At 42.0% G+C, this 19,765-nt stretch overlaps 2 protein-coding genes across 8 annotated transcripts in view; both read left to right on the forward strand.

Annotated features, from left to right (window-relative positions):
- LOC122881531 (transcription factor HIVEP3) overlaps nt 1-10,282 on the forward strand; it is a 40,546-nt gene extending 30,264 nt beyond the window's left edge. For 4 of the 7 annotated variants that reach the window (XM_044207822.1, XM_044207824.1, XM_044207821.1 and 1 more), the window contains 6 exons: nt 233-2,290; nt 2,909-3,060; nt 6,638-6,813; nt 6,981-7,082; nt 7,853-8,514; nt 8,702-10,282. In XM_044207822.1, the coding sequence (XP_044063757.1) occupies nt 233-2,290; nt 2,909-3,060; nt 6,638-6,813; nt 6,981-7,082; nt 7,853-8,514; nt 8,702-9,361 (3,810 nt within the window). In that variant the 3' untranslated portion in view covers nt 9,362-10,282. The remainder of the gene's footprint in view (nt 1-232; nt 2,291-2,908; nt 3,061-6,637; nt 6,814-6,980; nt 7,083-7,852; nt 8,515-8,701) is intronic. The other 3 variants (XM_044207825.1, XM_044207826.1, XM_044207827.1) reach the window with 3 other exon arrangements.
- A 145-nt stretch (nt 10,283-10,427) lies between these two features.
- Nucleotides 10,428-18,082, forward strand: LOC122881532 (endothelin-2). The gene is made up of 5 exons (XM_044207828.1): nt 10,428-15,102; nt 15,806-15,962; nt 16,234-16,347; nt 16,972-17,037; nt 17,138-18,082. Exons 1-5 carry the CDS (start codon nt 15,045-15,047, stop codon nt 17,220-17,222), a joined length of 480 nt encoding a protein of 159 aa, XP_044063763.1. The 5' UTR covers nt 10,428-15,044; the 3' UTR covers nt 17,223-18,082.
- The last annotated feature ends 1,683 nt before the right edge of the window (nt 18,083-19,765 follow it).

The raw sequence follows: 19,765 nt of genomic DNA on the forward strand, positions 1-19,765 counted from the left end.
ACATTTTATACAATTTGACTGCCTTGCTATTTCATCTGCCTCCCCTCAAAAGTAAGGGCCTTCAATCATTGCATGTTTCATGTTAAATAAATGTGAAACATGCATTAATTTAAGGGTGTTTTCTTTTTGATATAAATTATTCTACATCCTAAGAACATTATTTAGCAGGTGAGCAGTCTTTGTCCCTTTCTTACATGGAATGTTAAATTAGTAAACAATTTGTCTGTCATAGGAGGCAGAGAGGGTGGAGGAGTTCCAGTGGCCTCAGCGTAGCCAGACTCTGGCCCAGCTCCCTGCAGAGAAACTGCCACCAAAAAAGAAGAGGCTCCGCCTGGCAGAAGCAGCCCAGTCCTCTGGGGAGTCTAGCTTTGAGTCTGTGTCTCTGCCTCGCAGCCCCAGTCAAGAGAGCAACATCTCACACACTTCAAGCCTTTCTGCTTCTTTTGAGGACACAGCAAGATCAGAGCCTGCCATCTGGGCCTCCTGTAGCCAAAGCTCCCAGATGTTGATGGTGCCATCTGCCTCCCACCAACACCACCAAAGCCACAAAGAGATGAGGCGCTCAGCCTCAGAGCAGGCCCCAATCAGCCCCCAACAAACAGAGCAGATGTCAGAGACCAGAAGCAAGTCCTTTGACTATGGGTCTCTGTCCCCTCAGCAGTCTGCATCCTCCTGGAAAGAAAGGAGAAAGTGTCTCCTTGTGAAGCATGCCACCTTAGGGGAACCTGAGCAGGAGGAGGGGGCCAGCATGAGCCAGTTGTCCAGAGCAGAGAGTCCAAAGCCTGGGCCTTCTCGCTCCATCCATTCTCCTCTCTACTCAACCGAGGCAAGCTCCCGGTTCAGCCTGGATGCCACAGGGAAAGCCTTGCAGCTGTTACACCCACAAATCTTCCCGCACTCTCAGGATGTGCTCCCTTTGCAGCCCAGAGGCCAGCAAACGTTTTCCACAGGATCACTATCCCAGTTACTCCCCGTCACGACAGCCATCACTGATGTACTGTCCACCCAAATCATCCACAGAGCCTTCTTACATTCAGAGAGAGGACCTCCACCTATACAGATACATCCAGCGCAGATCCACATGGCAGAACGGTTGGGTATACCATTCCATCAGCTTTCTGCTCTAGTTCCTCTCCAGTTCTCTTCCAGGACTAGAGCTAGTCAGGCTCTGTACTTGCCTTTTCCTCCAAGACTTACCACACATGTTCCTTCCTCTCCCACTACAGAGAGTAGACCCTCCATCTCTTCCATGTCTTCTGCCCTTACCAATCAATCTCTTGTAACAATCTCCTACCACCACCCACAGCCAGTCATTGCCACATGCCTGGCACAGCTTACACCAGTAGTGTCCCTTGTGGTGCCAGTGCGACTCCAGACCCATATACCTACCTATGCCAGTGCCATGTATACCACCCTGTCCCAGATCCTGGCCTCCACTCGCTCACAGGAACCCATTTCTTGCACAGCTATGGTCATCATGGGCCAGGTGGAGCGGGACAAGCTACAAAGGTCCTACTTGAAGGTTCCCTCCCCAGACATCAAGAGCCTTCTTCCCCTGTCTCTGCCTGCAGAGCTGGCCTCAGGATCTGGGGAGGGATACAGTCCATTGGGGGCTGGAGGAAGTAAACGCATGCTTTCTCCTGCAGCCAGTCTGGAGCTCAGCACAGAGGCCCAACGTCACCAGAAAAGGGTAAAAGAGGAAGGAGAGGGGGAGCAACATAAGGCAGGAGAGGAGGAGGAGGAGGATGTAGAACAGAAGGTAAGGCGGGAAGAAGAAAGTAAAGCCACTGGGAGAAACCTGGAAGAGGGAGAGAAGAAACAGCCAGAGAGGGTAGAAGTGACAACTGTGAAAGTGGAGGGGGAGCAGGAGCAAGTACCAAGGAAACATAATAGGGACGAAAAGGAGGAGGAGGAGGAGGAGGAGGAGGAGGAGAAGGAGTCAACTGAGAAGACAAGTAAAAAAAAAGAAGAGGTGTCTGTTGTGGAAGAAGGGGTTGAAAGACCAAGCACTCCTTCATACCCCAGTCTCCACACCTCAACCTCAGTCAACTGGTGCTACCTGAACTATGTCAAACCCAACCCATCTGCCCTGAGGGACCCCCGCACCTCAGTTTATTCTACCTGGAGCGTCAGTGCTCACAACCCCAACTTGCCAGGCCTCAGCACTAAGGTGGCGTTGTCTCTACTGTGCTCCAAACAGAAGCACAGCTCAGAGACGTACACCATGGCCATGGCCCCGGCCAAAAGCAAATTGGCCCCTGCCAGTAGCAGGACCCCACGTGTGTCAGAGGTAAACATAACCACAATATACATTTACATACGTGTATTTCTAGGTTAATGTAGATCACTCTGTTAAAGAGACCCTAAACTTCTATAGAATATAATACCATTGTCTTTTTTTAACTAATCTGTAGGTTTTACATATAACACCGTTAATGTGCTTAAAGGGGTACACATTTTACACATCAAAGTCTGTTTACAGGTCTTGGGGAGTGCTACTGCATATGTGAAAAAGTTGTATGAAGCCTTTTGTTGCTCCAAAGGGAGCTGTGTGAAATCTGATAAATTGCCTCAAATGATGTGATCACTGCTTGAGGCTAACCACTCATGGTTCCATTATCCGCTACTAGCATAACACACCTGAATCTCTGACTGAACTGTCAGCGCTCGAGCTGCAATGTGGGTAATGTAGGCGTCGGGTCTTGACAAGGAAGAAGAATGCATGAAATAAATAAATGCGGAATCTGGTTCTGCTGCATCAATTGTGTTTCTTTTTTTTATTAGACTGTCCATCATGAGTCCGAAAATGTTATAGGAGGAAAATTGGTGGAGTAATCTTTTAACAAGAAAACAGTTAACATTTTATTTTAAGTTGTTTTGAATTTTTCTATGTGTGTCTTGAGTGTAGGTACATGCCACCCCACCCAGTACCCTCACCAAAGTAAAGGATCAGCGGCAGCAGCAGCATGAAAAGGAGGAGAATAAAGAGATGAAAGAAGAGGAAGGACCCTCTACCTCCAAACAGAGCGAGGCTTCTCGTGTTCGCATCTTTGAAGGCGGGTAAGAACTACAAGAGACTGTTAAAATGCACATCTTTTATTTTAATATAGAGCTCTATCTGGCTCTATATTTTCAATATTTGTGAATAATGGCAGTGCCTCATTACACAAGTGATCTGCTCTTCTGTCACAAACCAACGCCTAATGACAGCAAAACAGCAACTATGGAAAACTGACAAGATTGCACAGAGAATTACAGTAACAGATGGGAGGCAGTGGCACCCACAGGGACTTCATTTGTACCTGCAGCCAAGCTTTTTCCTCTTATTGCTGGCATGAATGTCTGTGTTTTAGAAGTGTTAAGTTTAGTTAATTTGGAGAGATAGCTGTGTGTGTGTGTGTGTGTGTGTGTGTGTGTGTGTGTGTGTGTGTGTGTGTGTGTGTGTGTGCGCGCGCGCGCGCGCGTGAAGGGGAAAAGGTTGTCACTTCACTTTGTGAGACTCTCCATAATACCTGTTTTTACAGTTATATAAGTTACTAAAAAGACACAGAAGAATGGTATGAAGCAGTTCTGCAAGAAATCAGTATCATAGTCATGATAGTCATAGATTGTCATGTTTGTGTACCATGTGTGAATGTGTTTGACTTTAAACCAGTACGCATCTGTACACTTCACTGCATTCACCTATTCACATATTTGTGCCTTCTATAAATGTCTGAGTGATTTTTTTCCTGTGCAGCCTCTCTTCTTTCCCATGTTTGCGGGTGTTAAGAGCTGAAAGTTTCCTCAGCAGCTGATTATGTGTAGAGTAGTAGAAGATGAAAGATGGTAAAGATGAAGTAGTAGATAAAGGTGAAAGGTTCCCAATTAATGAATATTTCAAAACACACTGGTTTTCCTTTTGATTGGGATGGAAAATATTTTAGAGATATTTAAGGAATGGTTTTTGCTTGTGTGTGTGTGTGTGTGTCAACACTTATACATTGAGGCTTGTGTTTTGTGTTACTGTGCTCACAGATTGAGTGTGAAGGAGTTGTCTGCTTAACAGTAGATAAGGCACTAATTACCAGTCTTTATCATTTGCAGCCACACATTACACACTTTTCAGGAAGTGCATTTTCATCCATAAACAGCCTACAGCTTTCTCCCTTCTTCCTGTCTTCTGTCTTACTCATACCACCATCATGCTGCCTGTGCTGCTCTGGCAGCTCTTCCAGTTTTACTTACCTGTGTATTATTTTCTCGTCATTACCTCCCAACCTCCTCTCTCTGTGTACCTACACCCCTTGATGTCCTGCTGTATTTTGTCCATGCATGCAAATAAGCACAGCTACTCCCTCTTGAACACAGCAGAATGTTTTGTACCCTGACTTTGTAAGGATTCATTATCCCTATCTCCCTTTTGTCAACACTTTGAAATCATGACTGTGTGCCACTCATATTATTCTGGAGAACAAGTAACACTTTTGAATGTGAATGTGCATCATACAGCTTTGTTTATGTTCCACTGACTTGCACGATTTCATCCTGATCCAATTTCAGAGATCCCTTTAAGAAAGATGGGTGCAGGGGTCACATTGCTACAGATACTGGATCAAGGCAGCTTTCTCCTTAATAACACATGTCTTAGCAATTAAGCAAACATAGCTGTTCCTTCTTGGTGGCAGCAAACATCCGTGGAACACCAGCTTTAATCCTTAGTGAGCGCAAGCTGAAGTGTCTCCTTCTGGATTCTGTTAAAACATGCAGATTGATTTCCATAGTGTAAGTGGTTAGCATTGCAGATTTGTCACAACACTTTAACCACAGTGGTGAAATAGACAGAGCCATTCCTGTGAGCAGAGTTTACAACATTTTACAGCAGGATTAGTTATGTCAAACTCCTTTCTGGCCAAATAGTGATCGAAGTATGTTTCAGTACCTGCAGTATTGCCTATTACTGTTATTCAGTTGTTGCTGCTTTGAAATTCAATGGCCTTATCAATCATTCACACCCTGGTTGAAAGCGATATTCTCTCCACCAATCTGCCTTGGCGGTCATAAAGCTACAGTATAACCAGGGGCAGATTGTCGGTGGAGTTTACCGAGAGACGTGCTGCTGATTTAATGCTCAATGTGTGAAGTGCAACTTCTGCCTTGTTTTTTCCTGAGATGTGGGTGGATATTTTTAGCAGTGGCAAGAAATACATGCCAGTAAACAGTAGCCAGCTCCTCAATGAAAACAACATAATGCCACTGTTGAGACTATTTTACAGTTGTGTAACAATTTGTTATGATTTGTTGTTGGTGGTTCTATTATACAACAGGGAGCATTCACAGCCTTAGTTCTTGTAGATGTGGTGCATATATCCTGTAATTAAACACGGTCAACACACATTGGATATTTACAATTCAGAATAGATTGTAGATCTCTTCATGAGTAGTGAGGGCAAATGGAGTTTTTCATAGAGGACAATTCATTCAGATATAAAATGTCTGTGGTCCTCTGTGTCCACAAATAGGCTTTTGGTAAACATCAAGATTGTGTATAAACAATGTTTTTATAGACTAGACCTAAATGTGTTGCTTGATTTTTATATATAGTGTCTATTTTAGGTTGTGGGCCATAGCCAGGCTTCCCTTCCCTCTCTTTTGCTGCTGCTGTTGTTGGCAGGGCCACCCGATTGCAGCAGAATAGCTGGTATTCTCTGTGTGCCCAGGGTGTAGTGGAGGGAACAGCCAAGGGACTCAGTGCTGCTGGGGTTTTGGTGGGGCTTCCCCAACCCGCCTCCATAAAGAAAGCCTTGTTTTCCAGTTTCTCTTGTGTGTGTGTGTGTGTGTGTGTGTGTGTGTGTGTGTGTGTGTTTTGGGTGCACATGTGTGCATGTATCTGTGCTGCACACAAACCCACATCCACAATCATTATTAAAGCTGCACTTATCAATATTTTGTTGTTGTTACATTATTTGAATATTGTGTAATGCAAGTGCTTGTAGTGACAAAGTCACAGAGAATTATCACCAAGCTTTGCAGTTCCCATCAGCTCTACAGAGCATTTTTTAGCACATTGTTTTGTTTTTTCGCCCTGCAAATTCCACTTTCATCACCTTGTTTCTAGCAGCTGCACGCAGCTGTTTTCAGGGAAAAAGCTCTGTAAAACACTGTATGCTACCTACAGGCAAAGTTAGCAACTAGCTGGTGAACATTGTGAAGCATTTAGTAGCTAAAGAGACAGATATTTTCTAAGGAGTTGGTGGAGACCAAAATAAAGCTAAAAAGAGAGAAGAGTGAATATTGGACTTAAATTTGACAGGTGGCCAGGAACACAACTCCAAATGAATTCTAATGTTGCTCTATAACTGCTGGATGTGTAAATAGGCAACTGTTTGCCAAGATGTTCAACATAATAACTTTACAGGATGAAAATATGTTAATGCTGTGTTTTCAGCAGTGGCCAAAAAATAAACTAATGCAGCTTTAAAATGCAATTCAATTTAAATCAATTCAATATAAATTTTATATGGATGGTCAGTGAAGAAGCTAGGTATTTGCGCACATTGCATCACACAGTGAAACCAGTGGTCTATATGAAAGTAATCCTAATTTGTGATCAAATGTCTTATCTTTCTGTTTCTCTCTCTCTCTCTCAATTTCTTAGGTATAAGTCCAATGAGGAGTATGTTTATGTGAGAGGTCGCGGCAGGGGCAAGTACATATGTGGAGAGTGTGGCATCCGCTGTAAGAAGCCGAGCATGCTGAAAAAGCACATCCGAACGCACACCGATGTCCGTCCGTACATTTGCAAACACTGCAACTTTGCCTTCAAAACCAAAGGTAAGGGGACAATTTAAAGTTACTTAAAAATGATTTGTATTGCTTTTTATACCCATATACTTTATGTCCAGTGATCACATTTTAGCTCTGTTGTTGAAATATCCTCATTTTCCTTGCCCTGTTTGATTCGAGGGCAATTTTAATGTGCTTTTCTTGTTCCTTCCTAGGGAACCTTACAAAACACATGAAGTCAAAGGCTCATGGGAAAAAATGCCAGGCAATGGGAGTATCTGAGTCATCACTGGACGAGCCAGAGAGTGAGGAAACAGGTACTTAGGGAGGGGATGGAGAGGCATCTCACATATTTCCCATCCACTGTAAAGAAATATTGGAACACAGCTGGATGAACTTCTGCCTGTGAAGAATTGTAGCTGCTCAGCACTGACAGCTTATGTAACACCATGTTATATTCTCCTCCCTTTGGCCTTGCATAAGTAATATGAAAACGTATAAGATAAATGAATGAAAAATACAGAGCATTTCACATTCTCCTGATGTAGTTGCAGCCATCTGGCAAGTATACCTTCTTCTCAAGGATGTGTTGCTGGCGTATGACAATACGCATTCCAACACTTATGTCTGCCCCCCGTCAAAGCCATAAAAGAGCCTCAAAGCCAGCCACCTCACCATTTCCTCCCTAACCTTCCTCTACTACCCCTCCCCTTGCTGTCTTTCTTGCTGACAGACTACACTCATCACAGCCAAGGACGCGCCATTTAAACCATCTTTCCATTCACAAGGCTGTTGAGATAGTTTGTGAATAGAGGCATGGTGCTATTCAATTAAATTCCGGTCTTTTCATCCTCAGTCTATTTATAACATGGGTTTGATGGGTGGTGGGTGAGGTTTGTCAGAAAGATACAGTACGCTGTCCTAACCCTTTGTGCTTCTTCCTGAAAATTGTTCTGTTAATGTGTTTTCGTGTCCCTTAGTGTGAGGATTTTTGTCACGACTTTGTACATTCAGTAAAGGATACAATATGGATGTAAAGGAATATAATTTAAAGAATGTGTCTGTTTTTCTGTGTCTGCACAAATAGCAGGAAGTGATGAACGTGTGTGTGGCTCAGAGGAACAGGAGGAACATCAGTTTTCTGACGTGGAGGAGTCTGAGGACGATGACGACAACGATGACGATGATGATGAGGAAGAGGAGTCAGCATCCCATGACGACCCACCATCCTCAAGTTCGTCAGACACCCACCCATCAACGGGAGGGCATTCCAGCTGCAGTAGGCACTCTCAGCAGGGCACTCCTGACACTGAGCCCCTGGGCCCCAATCCTAGCCCTGGTAAGGAGGCCTCCCCAAGAGGAGTTTGGCCCAGCAGACGAGCCGCCTCTCCAGGCAGCAGGAGAGCGCTGTTCTCCTGTCGGGGCTGGAAGGCATCACCAAGAGCCTTTTCCCCCAGCAGTGAGAGCTGTTCCCCTAGCCGCAGCCTCTCCCCCCGCCTTGAGCTTTCCTCACCCATCCACAGCCTCTCCCCCAGGACGGAGCTGTCCTCGCCCAGCCGACATGTCTCACCCTCCCCTGAGAGAGGACCATCTCCCATCAGACCCCTTTCACCTCTTCATCCCATTTCGCCCAGCTACTACCGATCATCACAAGCTCGGACCCCTCCCTCGCCACTCGGGTTACAGCACAGAACCCCTGGATATCTGCCATGGGAGAGCCCAGGTACAAAGGGTAGTCATGTCAAACTGGTGAGTTTTTTTTTTTTTTCTTAGTCTGCACAGATCTATGCCTAGAAATTTAAATTGAGAAATAGACAGCAACCAGAATGTATTTCCTCTGCACTTTCCTCCTAGGAAGAGCTCAGTGTACAGTATCCTGTGTACTGACAGAGGAAGTCAATGTAATGTGATAATGAGTTATTTGCTCCCCCTACAGGAGAAATGTGGTACAGCAGCAAAAGGACCAACATTGCCAGAAGCCAGCTTGTTTCCACCTGCTTTTCGTCTTTCTACCTGTGAGGGTTATCCTGGCCACCAAACAGCAGACAACATCTTCAGCCATCTTCCCATGCACTCCCAACAAGCCAAGGTCCCCTATCTGATGATCCCCATTGGAGGGATCCAAATGGTACAAGCCAGACCAAGGTCCCACCCTACCACCCCCTCATCCCCAACATCTCCCCCCATGGAGGGGCCGTCACTGGCCAGGTTTGAATTACACTGGGGCGGGACCCCCAGAACTCAAGGGCTTAGGACTCCTGGAGACCACTGGTCAGAGCATCAGGCAGCAGGAACCAGCCAGTCAGGGCGGTGCGTTCTCAGTACAGCACTAACATGTTCCAAACCGGAGTTGGAGACCACAGACTCAAAGCAATATGGCAGCTCACATAGCTCCGCCCAAACCCGCAGGCCTGCTACTGAGACCACCGAACGCTGCGTCAGAGACAGTCGTTCAAGAGCACCCCTCAGTCTAGCAGCCCCTGTAGCCTCGCGTGTAACTGGACATCAGCCAGAGGGGGAGGAGCCACTGTCTGGTGGTGATCGGGTGGAGGGAGGAGCTAAAGGAGACTCAGCCAGAACAGACCAGAGCACTTAACAGTGTCTACACCTTGATGCATCATGCATCCCATTTTGCTTTATTGGTTGCTACACTAGTCTTGTTTTTTATTGCTTTGTTTTTATACAGTTTTCAATACTATTGTTAACTTAAATGTTTGTTCTTTGGCAATATTCAGGTTTGTTATAAAAATGCACTTTTTTCTTTGTAAAAAATAATGTCTATCTATATATATAAATTATATATATATATAATTATATCCCTCCTGTATCTCTATTGATACTGGTAATCTTAATGTCTGTTTAAATATATGTAAAAGGAATATGAATAAATTTGTAAATGACCAAAATCTTTAATCAAAAATAATTCCATTTTTGTTTGTCCACATTTTGTTCAGTATTAATCAAATTGTAGTTACTTGTGCCTTTTCTGTCCAGATTTGTGTTTTGAGATGTACAGAACAGATAGACAAAGAGAAGGCTGTGAAATTTTATATCTGCTTTTTTGTGTTGTTCTGGAGGGTTAATATTTGGTGTTTTGAATGTTTCTGTTCCACTGCTTTAATGCCAGGGTAACAGAGAGTTGCATTGTGGAGATATTGAAGGAGCAGCAAAAATGTGTCAAAGGAAATTGCACTGAAGTTCTATTTTTTATTACAAAAGATTTTAGATTAGAATATATCTCTATACAGGGAAGAGCGCTCCTTATTTATTGTTATTTGATGACAATGATCATTGTTTCAAATTGTTTCAAGGTTGTTGTTGTTGTTGTTGTTTTGCTTTTTTATTGGAAAAAGGATGTTTTTGTTACATATGTGTGTCTTTTTCATGATGTTCTTGTGACTTGAATTGGTGACAAAGATGAGGGATTGCGTTTGGCTGGTAACAGAGGATTAAGTGCCCTGCAGATTTCACACACAGCAAAATTTCTAGTCATTGAAGAAATAAAAAATGCGCCAGACTCCCTTGAGGTTGTGCCTTTCTTCCATTTGGCCATGTGCTCATCATGCTTTTGCTCTAATAGTTTGTATCATAATTCTTTTTAATTACAGTGTGGAAATTTTAGGACAAATTGTTTCATACCCATTTAATGATTTCCTCGTGTTATCAACCACATTGGATTGGTTTTCCACAACAGATAAGTGAAGTTGGATCGTGTACAAAGAAAACATCAAAACTACATCATAAACATTTACAATGGGGTTCAACTGATTGGATTAGAAGTGGTTACCTCCATTCCGAAGAACACAACACGGTTTGTCATTTCTCTGTGGTACTTGTACTGTTTGGTAGAACTTTTTGTGGTATTTTGTACTACTCTGTGGTGCACCACTACTACGTGGTTGTTTGTGGTACTTTGTCATGAGTTTTGTGGTATTTTGTGGTCTTGGCTTCTACTTTGGTTTTTGTGATATGTTTGGTTGTACTTTGCACCCCCACGTGATAATGTGGTGATTGGTGACTACAACCCTTTTCCATGTGTGTTTTCCTTTTTCCTTCTTCTAAAAAACACATAGTTTTGTGTCAAAATGTTAAATCTGTCTTATATCTGTCTGATATTTCTAAAATGCTATTTGACTTTGCAGATTTAAAAAAATATATAGTACTTACATGTCAAATATAAAACAACAGCTTCATAGTAAGGCGTTGGGCTACCACAAGTTATCAGAATAGCTTTATCTTGGCTTAGATTCTTTTCATACTCACCAAACTATTCTCTGACCCCTTGTGCCTTGTATAGAAGCATCTGCCTCTGTAATGCTTCTCCACTCGTTTATTTAGGTGTTTCCTTTAATTTGTCACCTGTCAGTATGTGGCAAGGATTAAATAGCATATATAAACCCACAATAATCAAATTACTGAACTTTTCTCTCTTGTGGGAGCAACCAGGCAGCTGTATGCCTTTAGTAGTACCACTAGATGTCCCTACTAACTCACCAACACTCTGGCATCCATCAAATTATATTTCTCATCCATGCAGCTGATAGTTAGAACAAGGAGGTGCTCTTAATCATGACTACAGAAACACTGGTGTCATTTGTCTTTCTGGTTCCCTTTGTTTTAGTTTTGATTGGGGTCAAGAGGGTACACACACCTTTCAGAAGAAGTTCACCTTATCAACTCCAAACCAACATGAATTTAAATAGCATGTCTATAAATTTTGAACTATGATTGGCTATATGGGTCAAATGTTTATTCATTCTGTAACTCTTTTTCCTGAAAACACCCATCTTTATGGTGTAGACACACACATTTATCACTACCAAGATTTAACCCTCCATTCTGTTTTATCATGTCACTTTCTTTAACTATTTCAAGCACCCCGTTCTTCTTCATGCAACTCTAGGAGTATAGAACAATATTCCCATAAATGTATCACTCCCATCCCAGCAATGTTTTCCATTCACTGTCACTGATGTTTTGCACAATAATGTCTAACAGCACAGCAAGACATGGATTACATAAAGCTGACTCGGGCACAGCCAGCGATTGTGTTGACAAGAAGCCAAAAGATGTTTGCTGCTGTGACTTGACATTCCACAGAAAATGTTACAAAACAGGCAACAGGGAGGCAGTGGTATTTTTAGACACATATCAAAAAGAGTTTAAGTTAAGTGAATGATCATTCTTCCTCCTTCAAAGCCCTGTATGCCGACAACTCAGAGCCAGAAGGGTTAGAGGGAGATTATATTTTCAAAGGAGTGAACTGAGGAGGTAAGGTTGCTAATTAAAAATAAACACTTTCTAGGACAGAAGCTGGCAAAGACACTGGGGTGTGGCTGAACAAAAAGAGACTCTGGCTTTTCCTCTGACTTGCATCCTTAACTTTTACTTGCTATCCATTTTTCAGAGACACTACTGCTTAATGTGTTATGATGCCTGTGGAGAGGGGCACATCTGTGCTCCTGAGGGACCTGAACTTATGACCTCTGGTGCAAGAATGTGTTGAAAATTCTACGCTATCATTATGTAGTGTGGCAATCTCATCACCATGTCACACATTCCACAAAGCTTTATGTGAGAGAAAAAATGTTGTCCCCTCCCTGCCTGAAGTCTGGCAGATTATGTATTAGACACTAGAATATCCTGATCTACTCAATAATTAAAGCTGACTCTTCTTCAGAGAGTTTGGGAGGAAACAAACAGAAACTGGGGTGATGTGTGAATTTAAGGTCCCAAAATCAAAGTGGAAGCACAACACAGTGTGTGAATGTGTTTTGAAAGGATTATACACAATAGTGATGTATAGCAAAATCATTTTAATGACTGTCCCATGTTCTGTCCTCCCACTTGTCTGCTGCTGATTTTAATTTGCCCTCTTCGTTTTCATAGGCACATGTTTTTGTGCACTGGCCATGCCCACTCTACAGAGGAAAAGTACTGTCTGCTCTCTGCTGTGTTATATATGTTCAGGAGTCATGTTTCATGGAAAGTGGATTATAAGCCCCTTTAAGTAAACATTATCCCTAGAAGGGATTATGACAAATGAATGGGGAAAAATATATATTTTTATCTCCCCTTATAGTAATAACTACTGAGCAAGCAAAACTGAGCAAACAAGACTTTAAGTGATTACACATTCATCTTTCAATCTATAGTATTCCCACTGCCTTCAAACACTGCCTGCTTCACATGCTCACATGTTTCCACTGGACAAAAATCATCTAACCTTACAGTAGCAAAAAATTATCTACCCCAAATTCTCAGTCATTTGTCCATTTCCGAAAAGTGATCTGTAATCTTTTGGGAAATGACGGCAGTGAAGACAATATCCACTCTGAATGTACATTTATTGTATTTACATGAGTGATAGCTGCCATTTGCCTATCTGCATGACTCTGGCACGGCTGACCTGCGTACAGGGCACAATGTGGGTGGGACTTGAGAAGGAGCACTACTGCCTATGGGCAGGGAAGAGCAGCCTGCTTATCTGTGAGCCCTTTACCAGCCATCAGTTCAGTCAAATGTAACTCTGGAATTTCTTTGGTGACAGTCAAACACTCACAAAATTAAAAAAATGTTGTGTGGACAGAGGAAACATATCATATCACTACCTTTTAAGCTGATATGGCAAACTTGTTAGCAAACAGTTGCTTATTCACACGTCCAGCAGTTACAAAGCTAAATTATCTTTCATTTGGAGTCATGTTTGTGTCCATCTGATGAATCTAAGTCCAATATTCACTCCCTTTTAGCTCTGTTTTGTCACGTTTAGTCAAGCAGGTAACAAGGGGATGGACCAAAACGCAGACACTGAGGCTGAACAGGTGAAGTTCAATGATTTATTGCAGAACAAAACCTTACATGGATGGTGAGGCAGGCAATGGTTCAAACCAGGAGAGCAGTCCAAACAGGTAAACAAATCAGATAGGGAGTAGCAAAATCCGAAAGTCCAAGAAACAAGTAAAATCCAAGAAACACAGGGGAAGTCCAAAAAAACTAGAAACACTTGAAAAGTCCAAATTATTAGAAACACTAGAAACGCGCTGGAATGCTTAATGAAGGAAGTACACAGACAATGCAAATTCCACCTAGAATTTTAAAATAGTAATAATGTACTGGTAGTGGAAATATTAACATTAATAATGTAATAATAATGGGAATGATAGTCATAGTAATGATAATGACAATAATAGTAACAAAGCCAACAACAACAACTGTAGTAGCAGTTGAGCAGGAACATGGGGGCAGCAGGTGGCCCACAACCAAAGATCCAGTCTCTGCAGCCCAAACTGGGACCTGATTCCACAGGAGAGGAGCTTGACAACTGAAGGCTCTGGCTCCCATTCTACTTTTGGAGACTCTAGCCAGCGATCAAAAATTATGGGAAAAGCAAACACAGACATGAAGTAAAACTACACAAGACACATGATGCAGAACACTACAAAATAAAACAGGAAATACTAAACTACAACACATAAACCAGAACATGTATTTGTTGCATTTGTTGTCTGATCCAACATTTTAACAGTACATTCTTTGAGGTTAAAAGGTTAATTCATCCAGTACTGCTCAAACAAGGTCTTTTTCAGTCATTTCAAAAAAAATGTTGATACTGTTTCAGAATACATTAGAGGGTCACAATTGTCTCTAACATAGTTATAGATATGACTGTCAGTCTTTATATCATCTTGCTGCTGTTGTTCTAGTTTTGTTCTGATAGAGAAACTGGCCTTGGGAAAACTTTCCATTGCACACCAGCATATCACTGCATCTCCCCTCTTATCTCTTCTCACACGTGTTCCCAGTGATCAGTGTTGGATCCATTGCCTTCATCCTCCTCCATCCCTTTTAAGAGCATATTCATATCAGGATCCATCAGCCTTCAACTCTCCAACCCTTCTTCAGACCTTATGTCATCCTCCATCTCTCTCTTCCTCCCCTTCAAACCTCATGTATAACTAGAGAAAAGAGACATTTCCTCATTCAAAGGCAAACTGCAGAATGTCACTCAGCAGGTGACAGCAGTGTCACAGAGAGACTACAAAAGCATCAGATATTCATGGTATGTGTCACAGGTTCGATCACCCTGGGGTTGTACACTGTGGATCCATGGCATGCAGCTGTGGGTGGAGCTTTTACCATGACATCAAGTGAGGGAGAGGAGAGGAGAGGTATAAGAGTGAAAGAGCTCAGACACCTGCAGACATACAGCAGCAGCACGTTAAACACAGCTGTAACTGTACAGATGCTAGTCTCTCTCCATCCATCAGCTTTCAACTATGTCTACTAACACCAGCGTTCTTCTTCTCATCACTCTTTGGGCTTCCATGCAGGACGGTGAGTCTATTTTTTAAAGATATATTCTAATAAAATAACAATTTCATATTCTTGTTTTAGTGGGATGTGTATGACATCAGGTATAAGTTCATCATCCTTGCATCAATCTAAGAACTTTCTCAGTTATGTTAGAGGAGAGAATGTCAAAAAAACACATTGCTATACCTTTGTGTTTTTATTAGCAGTGTAGACTGTAACTCACATATTGTATGTACACTGTCATTAATCTCAGTCACACTGTGCACAAAGCAGCAATGGTCATCGCTGTATGTTGGTGCACATACATGTTTTGGCAAGCCCGGAAGAACAGAACACATTAAAGGATCAATTTATCACACAAAAGCTGCTCATTTTATCTCGGGTAGATTTTTATTGTTGCTAAATGTTGACACAATGTTGCAATTGATTCCTGTAATACCTCAAGTGCAAGTAGTAGGAGCGTGGTAGTGTTTTTCCTTATTTCATGCAGGGGTTTTTTGATAAAAAAAAAAAACAGTAGTAGAAGAAGTAAGCATTTTAGATTCAGCCTTTTTTGACTGTCTATGAGCTTTTTCATGATCTCACTTGCAAATTCTATTCATAATAGACTAGTGATGTAACATATTGTCTTTTGAAAAAGAGTAAAGGCGGAGACAGAGCCACTGACATTTGGTTTGGATCAGTTTGGATCACTGTTACTGAGTGGGTCTTTGTCTCGGACTAGGTTTGGGTCTTCCTGTGATGAAACAGCGTGAAGTGGAGGCCGGTGACGGTGTCCCAGCACAGAGAGAGAGGACCAAGCGCTGTGCCTGCAGCAGCCTGCTGGACTCTGAGTGCCACTACTTCTGTCACTTGGATATCATCTGGGTCAATACGCCCAGGTAAGCAAGAGGATACACAGCGCATGGGGACACAAACAAGTTTGGACACACACATGCAGCATACTCACTTGTATACTTCTGTTATGTAAAGCATCTTGGTCAGGATGATTAAAAACACTGTGCAAAAGTCAGTGCATTTTCACTTTGAGCCCAATATCTGCACAATAAACATGTGCTATCACTGTATAATTAAATGGGCAGTGGCGTATGAAGTATCAGAGAGCAAAGTCTGCAGAATGTTTATATCTCTTGTTTCTCTTTCTCTCTGCAGTAAGACCATAGTTTATGGTCTAGGCAGCCCTCTCTCCCGACGCAGAAGGTCCACTTTACGCTGCGCCTGTGCCAACCCTGATGATCAAACCTGCACCAGCTTCTGCCATCACAGGTGAGTCAGGGCCAGAGCCCATGTGTTTCCATCATAGGTCGCTTAGTTTGTAAAGGCAGGTATTATTGTCCTTTGTGGAGGACAAGAAGTGGTGCAGTTTGAGGGAACATCTAATTTCATTGCCATGCTATTATTAGCCTAAATGTGTTACTTTGTTCTGTAAGTCCTGCTTGTCCGAGGGTGTGATCATCAAAACACTACAGCTGAGGCCTGAGGGAGTAGAATAATCTCAGGCTGGTGCACAAAGCTTGTTTTTGATTGGCTCTAAGGGGCTGAGGAGTGAAGCATGTAGGAGTTTGGAAGCAATTAAAAGCTAAGTCGAGAATTCACGTTTGCTAGAAATGCCAAACAAATACTGTCACCAGGAGGCATCACATGAGGTCGACAAAGCCTCATGTTTAGTGGCATTCATGATATCTGCTGATTTGGTGCACTGTTTTCTTGGAACATTAAACATTTAGCGAGACTGTAAAAAAATGTTGTATGCTTTTATTTAACGGGAGTGTTCTTTAACTACAGCGATAACAATAAAACATTTAAAGTGACAAACTGCAATGTCATGGTAAGTCTGTATGTCAAAGGTACTCGTACTTTTTGGTAACTAAACTGTTTCCTTGTTTGCAGCCCTGAAATCACTTCCACAAAGAGATCTGTAAAGAGACATCAACTCAACATACTCAGAATCCTAAGGTGAGCTTTGAATGTCAAGATTACCGAGAAAATATATATACACTCACAATTTCACTTACATTCGTATTTTTAATTATGTGACTGTGTTTTTGTCCCTTAGAGCTGTGGCCAGCAGGTCCAAGAGAGCTTTGGATGCACCTGATTCAGGCAAGTCTTCTGAGGCTCAGAGGGAGAATGCTCGCTAAACAATGTGAGTGTTGAGGCAGCAAGAGTGAGAGAAAGAGAGCAGCAAGCACCTGAACAAATGACACTCCTTTGATAGAGAGAGGGAGGAAACAAAGGGCTGCTGAAAGATGTGTCCGACGCAGGAAGGCCGAAGCGCCACAAAGATGTCTGTTTGTATCCGGGAATAGAGGGTGAACGCGTGACTGAGTTCTGCAAACACATCATGGAAACAGATGTGGAGGGTCGGCATTGAGAGGAGCTGCTATCAGAACAGGAGAACGCTGTGGTTGTGTTTGACTCTGGCCATCTGGTCTGGAGCGGTTGTCTCTGTGTCACTGTACAGACAGGCCAGGACGGCACTGACATAGAAGGATGAAGTAAAAGGGCCATGTATACTGCACATACATGTACAGGACTCTCACATACATGGCATGTTTTTACTCATTCTTTTGTAAAATGCTTTTATTTTCTATCATTTATGTATCAAAAGATTCATTATTTCACAACTTATAAAATTATTTTTGTTATGAGTGACCTAAGGGACTCTGACTGGGGATAAAAAGTATAATACTGAAAGTTATATTTCTGTATCAAGGATTATTGTGTGCAAAAGGGTCAAACAAATTAATTAGAAGTGAATCAAGCCTGTATCTTTACTGTGTGTCAAAGTTTTTGATTATAAAGATAAATTGTGACTACTAAAAACACTACAAAAAGAAAAAATTACCCTCATTTTGTTTTTATCGCTCTCTAATTCATGGCCTTCTCTGTTTGCTTTAGGAAAGTGCGCTGTGTACAAAAAGTGATTACTGTGAAGAAACTGTACATGAAGAATAATTTGAGGGAAAATAAATCCTTTTAGGGGGCATGTGCGATTCAATTGTGTGAAAGCAAATACATTTCTGAGTTCAAAGGGAGGCCTGAGATGGATAAATGGTCCAGGAATTCAAGGCTCACATCAATAAGTTTACTTGCTAGTCAAAGGCAGCGCAGCCTGTGTTATCATAAGGATCTGTGGAAAGAATGCAGCGTTTTGTAACTTTGCTCTGGGGGTGAGAGACGTACAAAATACCCTGTCACCCCGTGTTCCTCTCGGACTGCTTGTACTGCACATGCCGTCCACACACACCTGAATATGCAAGAAGGCAGACAGAGACGATTTATCTGTCATCTAATGAATAAAGCTGACCTGCTTTTGCTGTCTGATCAAATAACACTGATGGATGATAACACTCAAGTGTTAATGTGGCTCTAATTTCAGGAGTAGGTTTTCCTGCTTCACTGCATTTCGTTTCATTCCTGACATACTTCTCCTTCAACTTTTTCCGCAGAGACCCCCTGCAGCCATCTTTTTCAAAAACAGGCCTGAGCAAAACCACAGCCTGGCTTCAAACTGTATCACAAACAGGATGCCTGCATCCAGCATCGGGCACAGTTATGTAATACTCATACTTCAGTCAGCTGTGAAATCTCACTTTTACCCGTTTGTTTAAACTGATAAATTCAGGGTCTTATGCTCGACTGAGCAATGTTCAACAATATTTTTTATTTAATGTCATTTCCAACCTTTTTACTTGTGTCTCATTTAAACAGCATTCTTGCACAGAGCCAGGGCGTTTTCCCCTGTTTCCAGTCAGTATGCTAAGCTAAGCTAACAACTGCTGGCCGTAGCTTCATATTTACAAAGCAAGAAAGTGAACAAGCATAGTTCCAAAACTGTCGAACTATTCCTTTAAGGCTTCTTTATGTCCAAAAAGGTGTCCCTTACTTTTATTATCTTTTTAATAATTAAATTCCTCATTATAAAAGGTTTACAGGGATTCTGTAAAGTCCTGTTTTGGCATTATTGTTATAATGTCAAAGTATTTCAGAACATTCACAAAAAAACATCTGTTTCATTCTTGTCTCTACAATCTTCTTTACTCTTATTTACTACTGAACTCTCTGGGTTTAAATGGCCATCTGTGTCCTACACAGCAATAGGAAACATTGGCAGGAAGTAACAGGCCAATCTCATTCATCAGTCATTGGGGGGGAGTGATGATATGGTGAGTCATTTTACCTTGAGGCATTGAGAAACTGTAAAGAAATATAGATTGTATGAAAAACAAATGCTTATTAAGGATTTACTGATATGAGGTAATGGGAAAATAGGACTCTTACTGTGTCAACAGGGCTTTGAGAAATCACAGGCTGCCTCAGAGGCAGAACTCTGTCCATGGTGCTGGAACAGAGACTCCAGTGAACCACTTCATTGTTGCCACCATAAATTCATGAAAATCACTGGTTTCCAGCAACGCTTTGAGTGTAACCTTTTGTTGTGTTTTGAGTGCTTTCAGAAATTGTAGTTATTCCAGTGAACAAAGTAAATCACACGTGGGCAAATGTTCCTCTTGTGTCTTTGTTTCTAAATTGCAAATTTGAGCAGCAAACCAACTTTAATGACTTTGTCAGAACATTACCAATTTTTTTTACCAAGTACAGCTATGATATTTGAATATTAAATCTTCATCAGGTATCTTTCAAACTTAAACAAACCATAGAATTAAAATGGTAGTTTATA

This window comes from Siniperca chuatsi, linkage group LG9, assembly GCF_020085105.1.
Source record: "Siniperca chuatsi isolate FFG_IHB_CAS linkage group LG9, ASM2008510v1, whole genome shotgun sequence".
NCBI classification, from domain to species: domain Eukaryota; kingdom Metazoa; phylum Chordata; class Actinopteri; order Centrarchiformes; family Sinipercidae; genus Siniperca; species Siniperca chuatsi.

Bases quoted from the DNA above. Each gene is read 5' to 3' on its own strand.
- LOC122881532 (XM_044207828.1), top strand. From the start codon at position 15,045: ATGTCTACTAACACCAGCGTTCTTCTTCTCATCACTCTTTGGGCTTCC. The intron at 15,103-15,805 runs GTGAGTCTATTT...GTCTCGGACTAG, and splicing joins TTGGGCTTCCATGCAGGACG to GTTTGGGTCTTCCTGTGATG. The intron at 15,963-16,233 runs GTAAGCAAGAGG...TTCTCTCTGCAG, and splicing joins ATCTGGGTCAATACGCCCAG to TAAGACCATAGTTTATGGTC.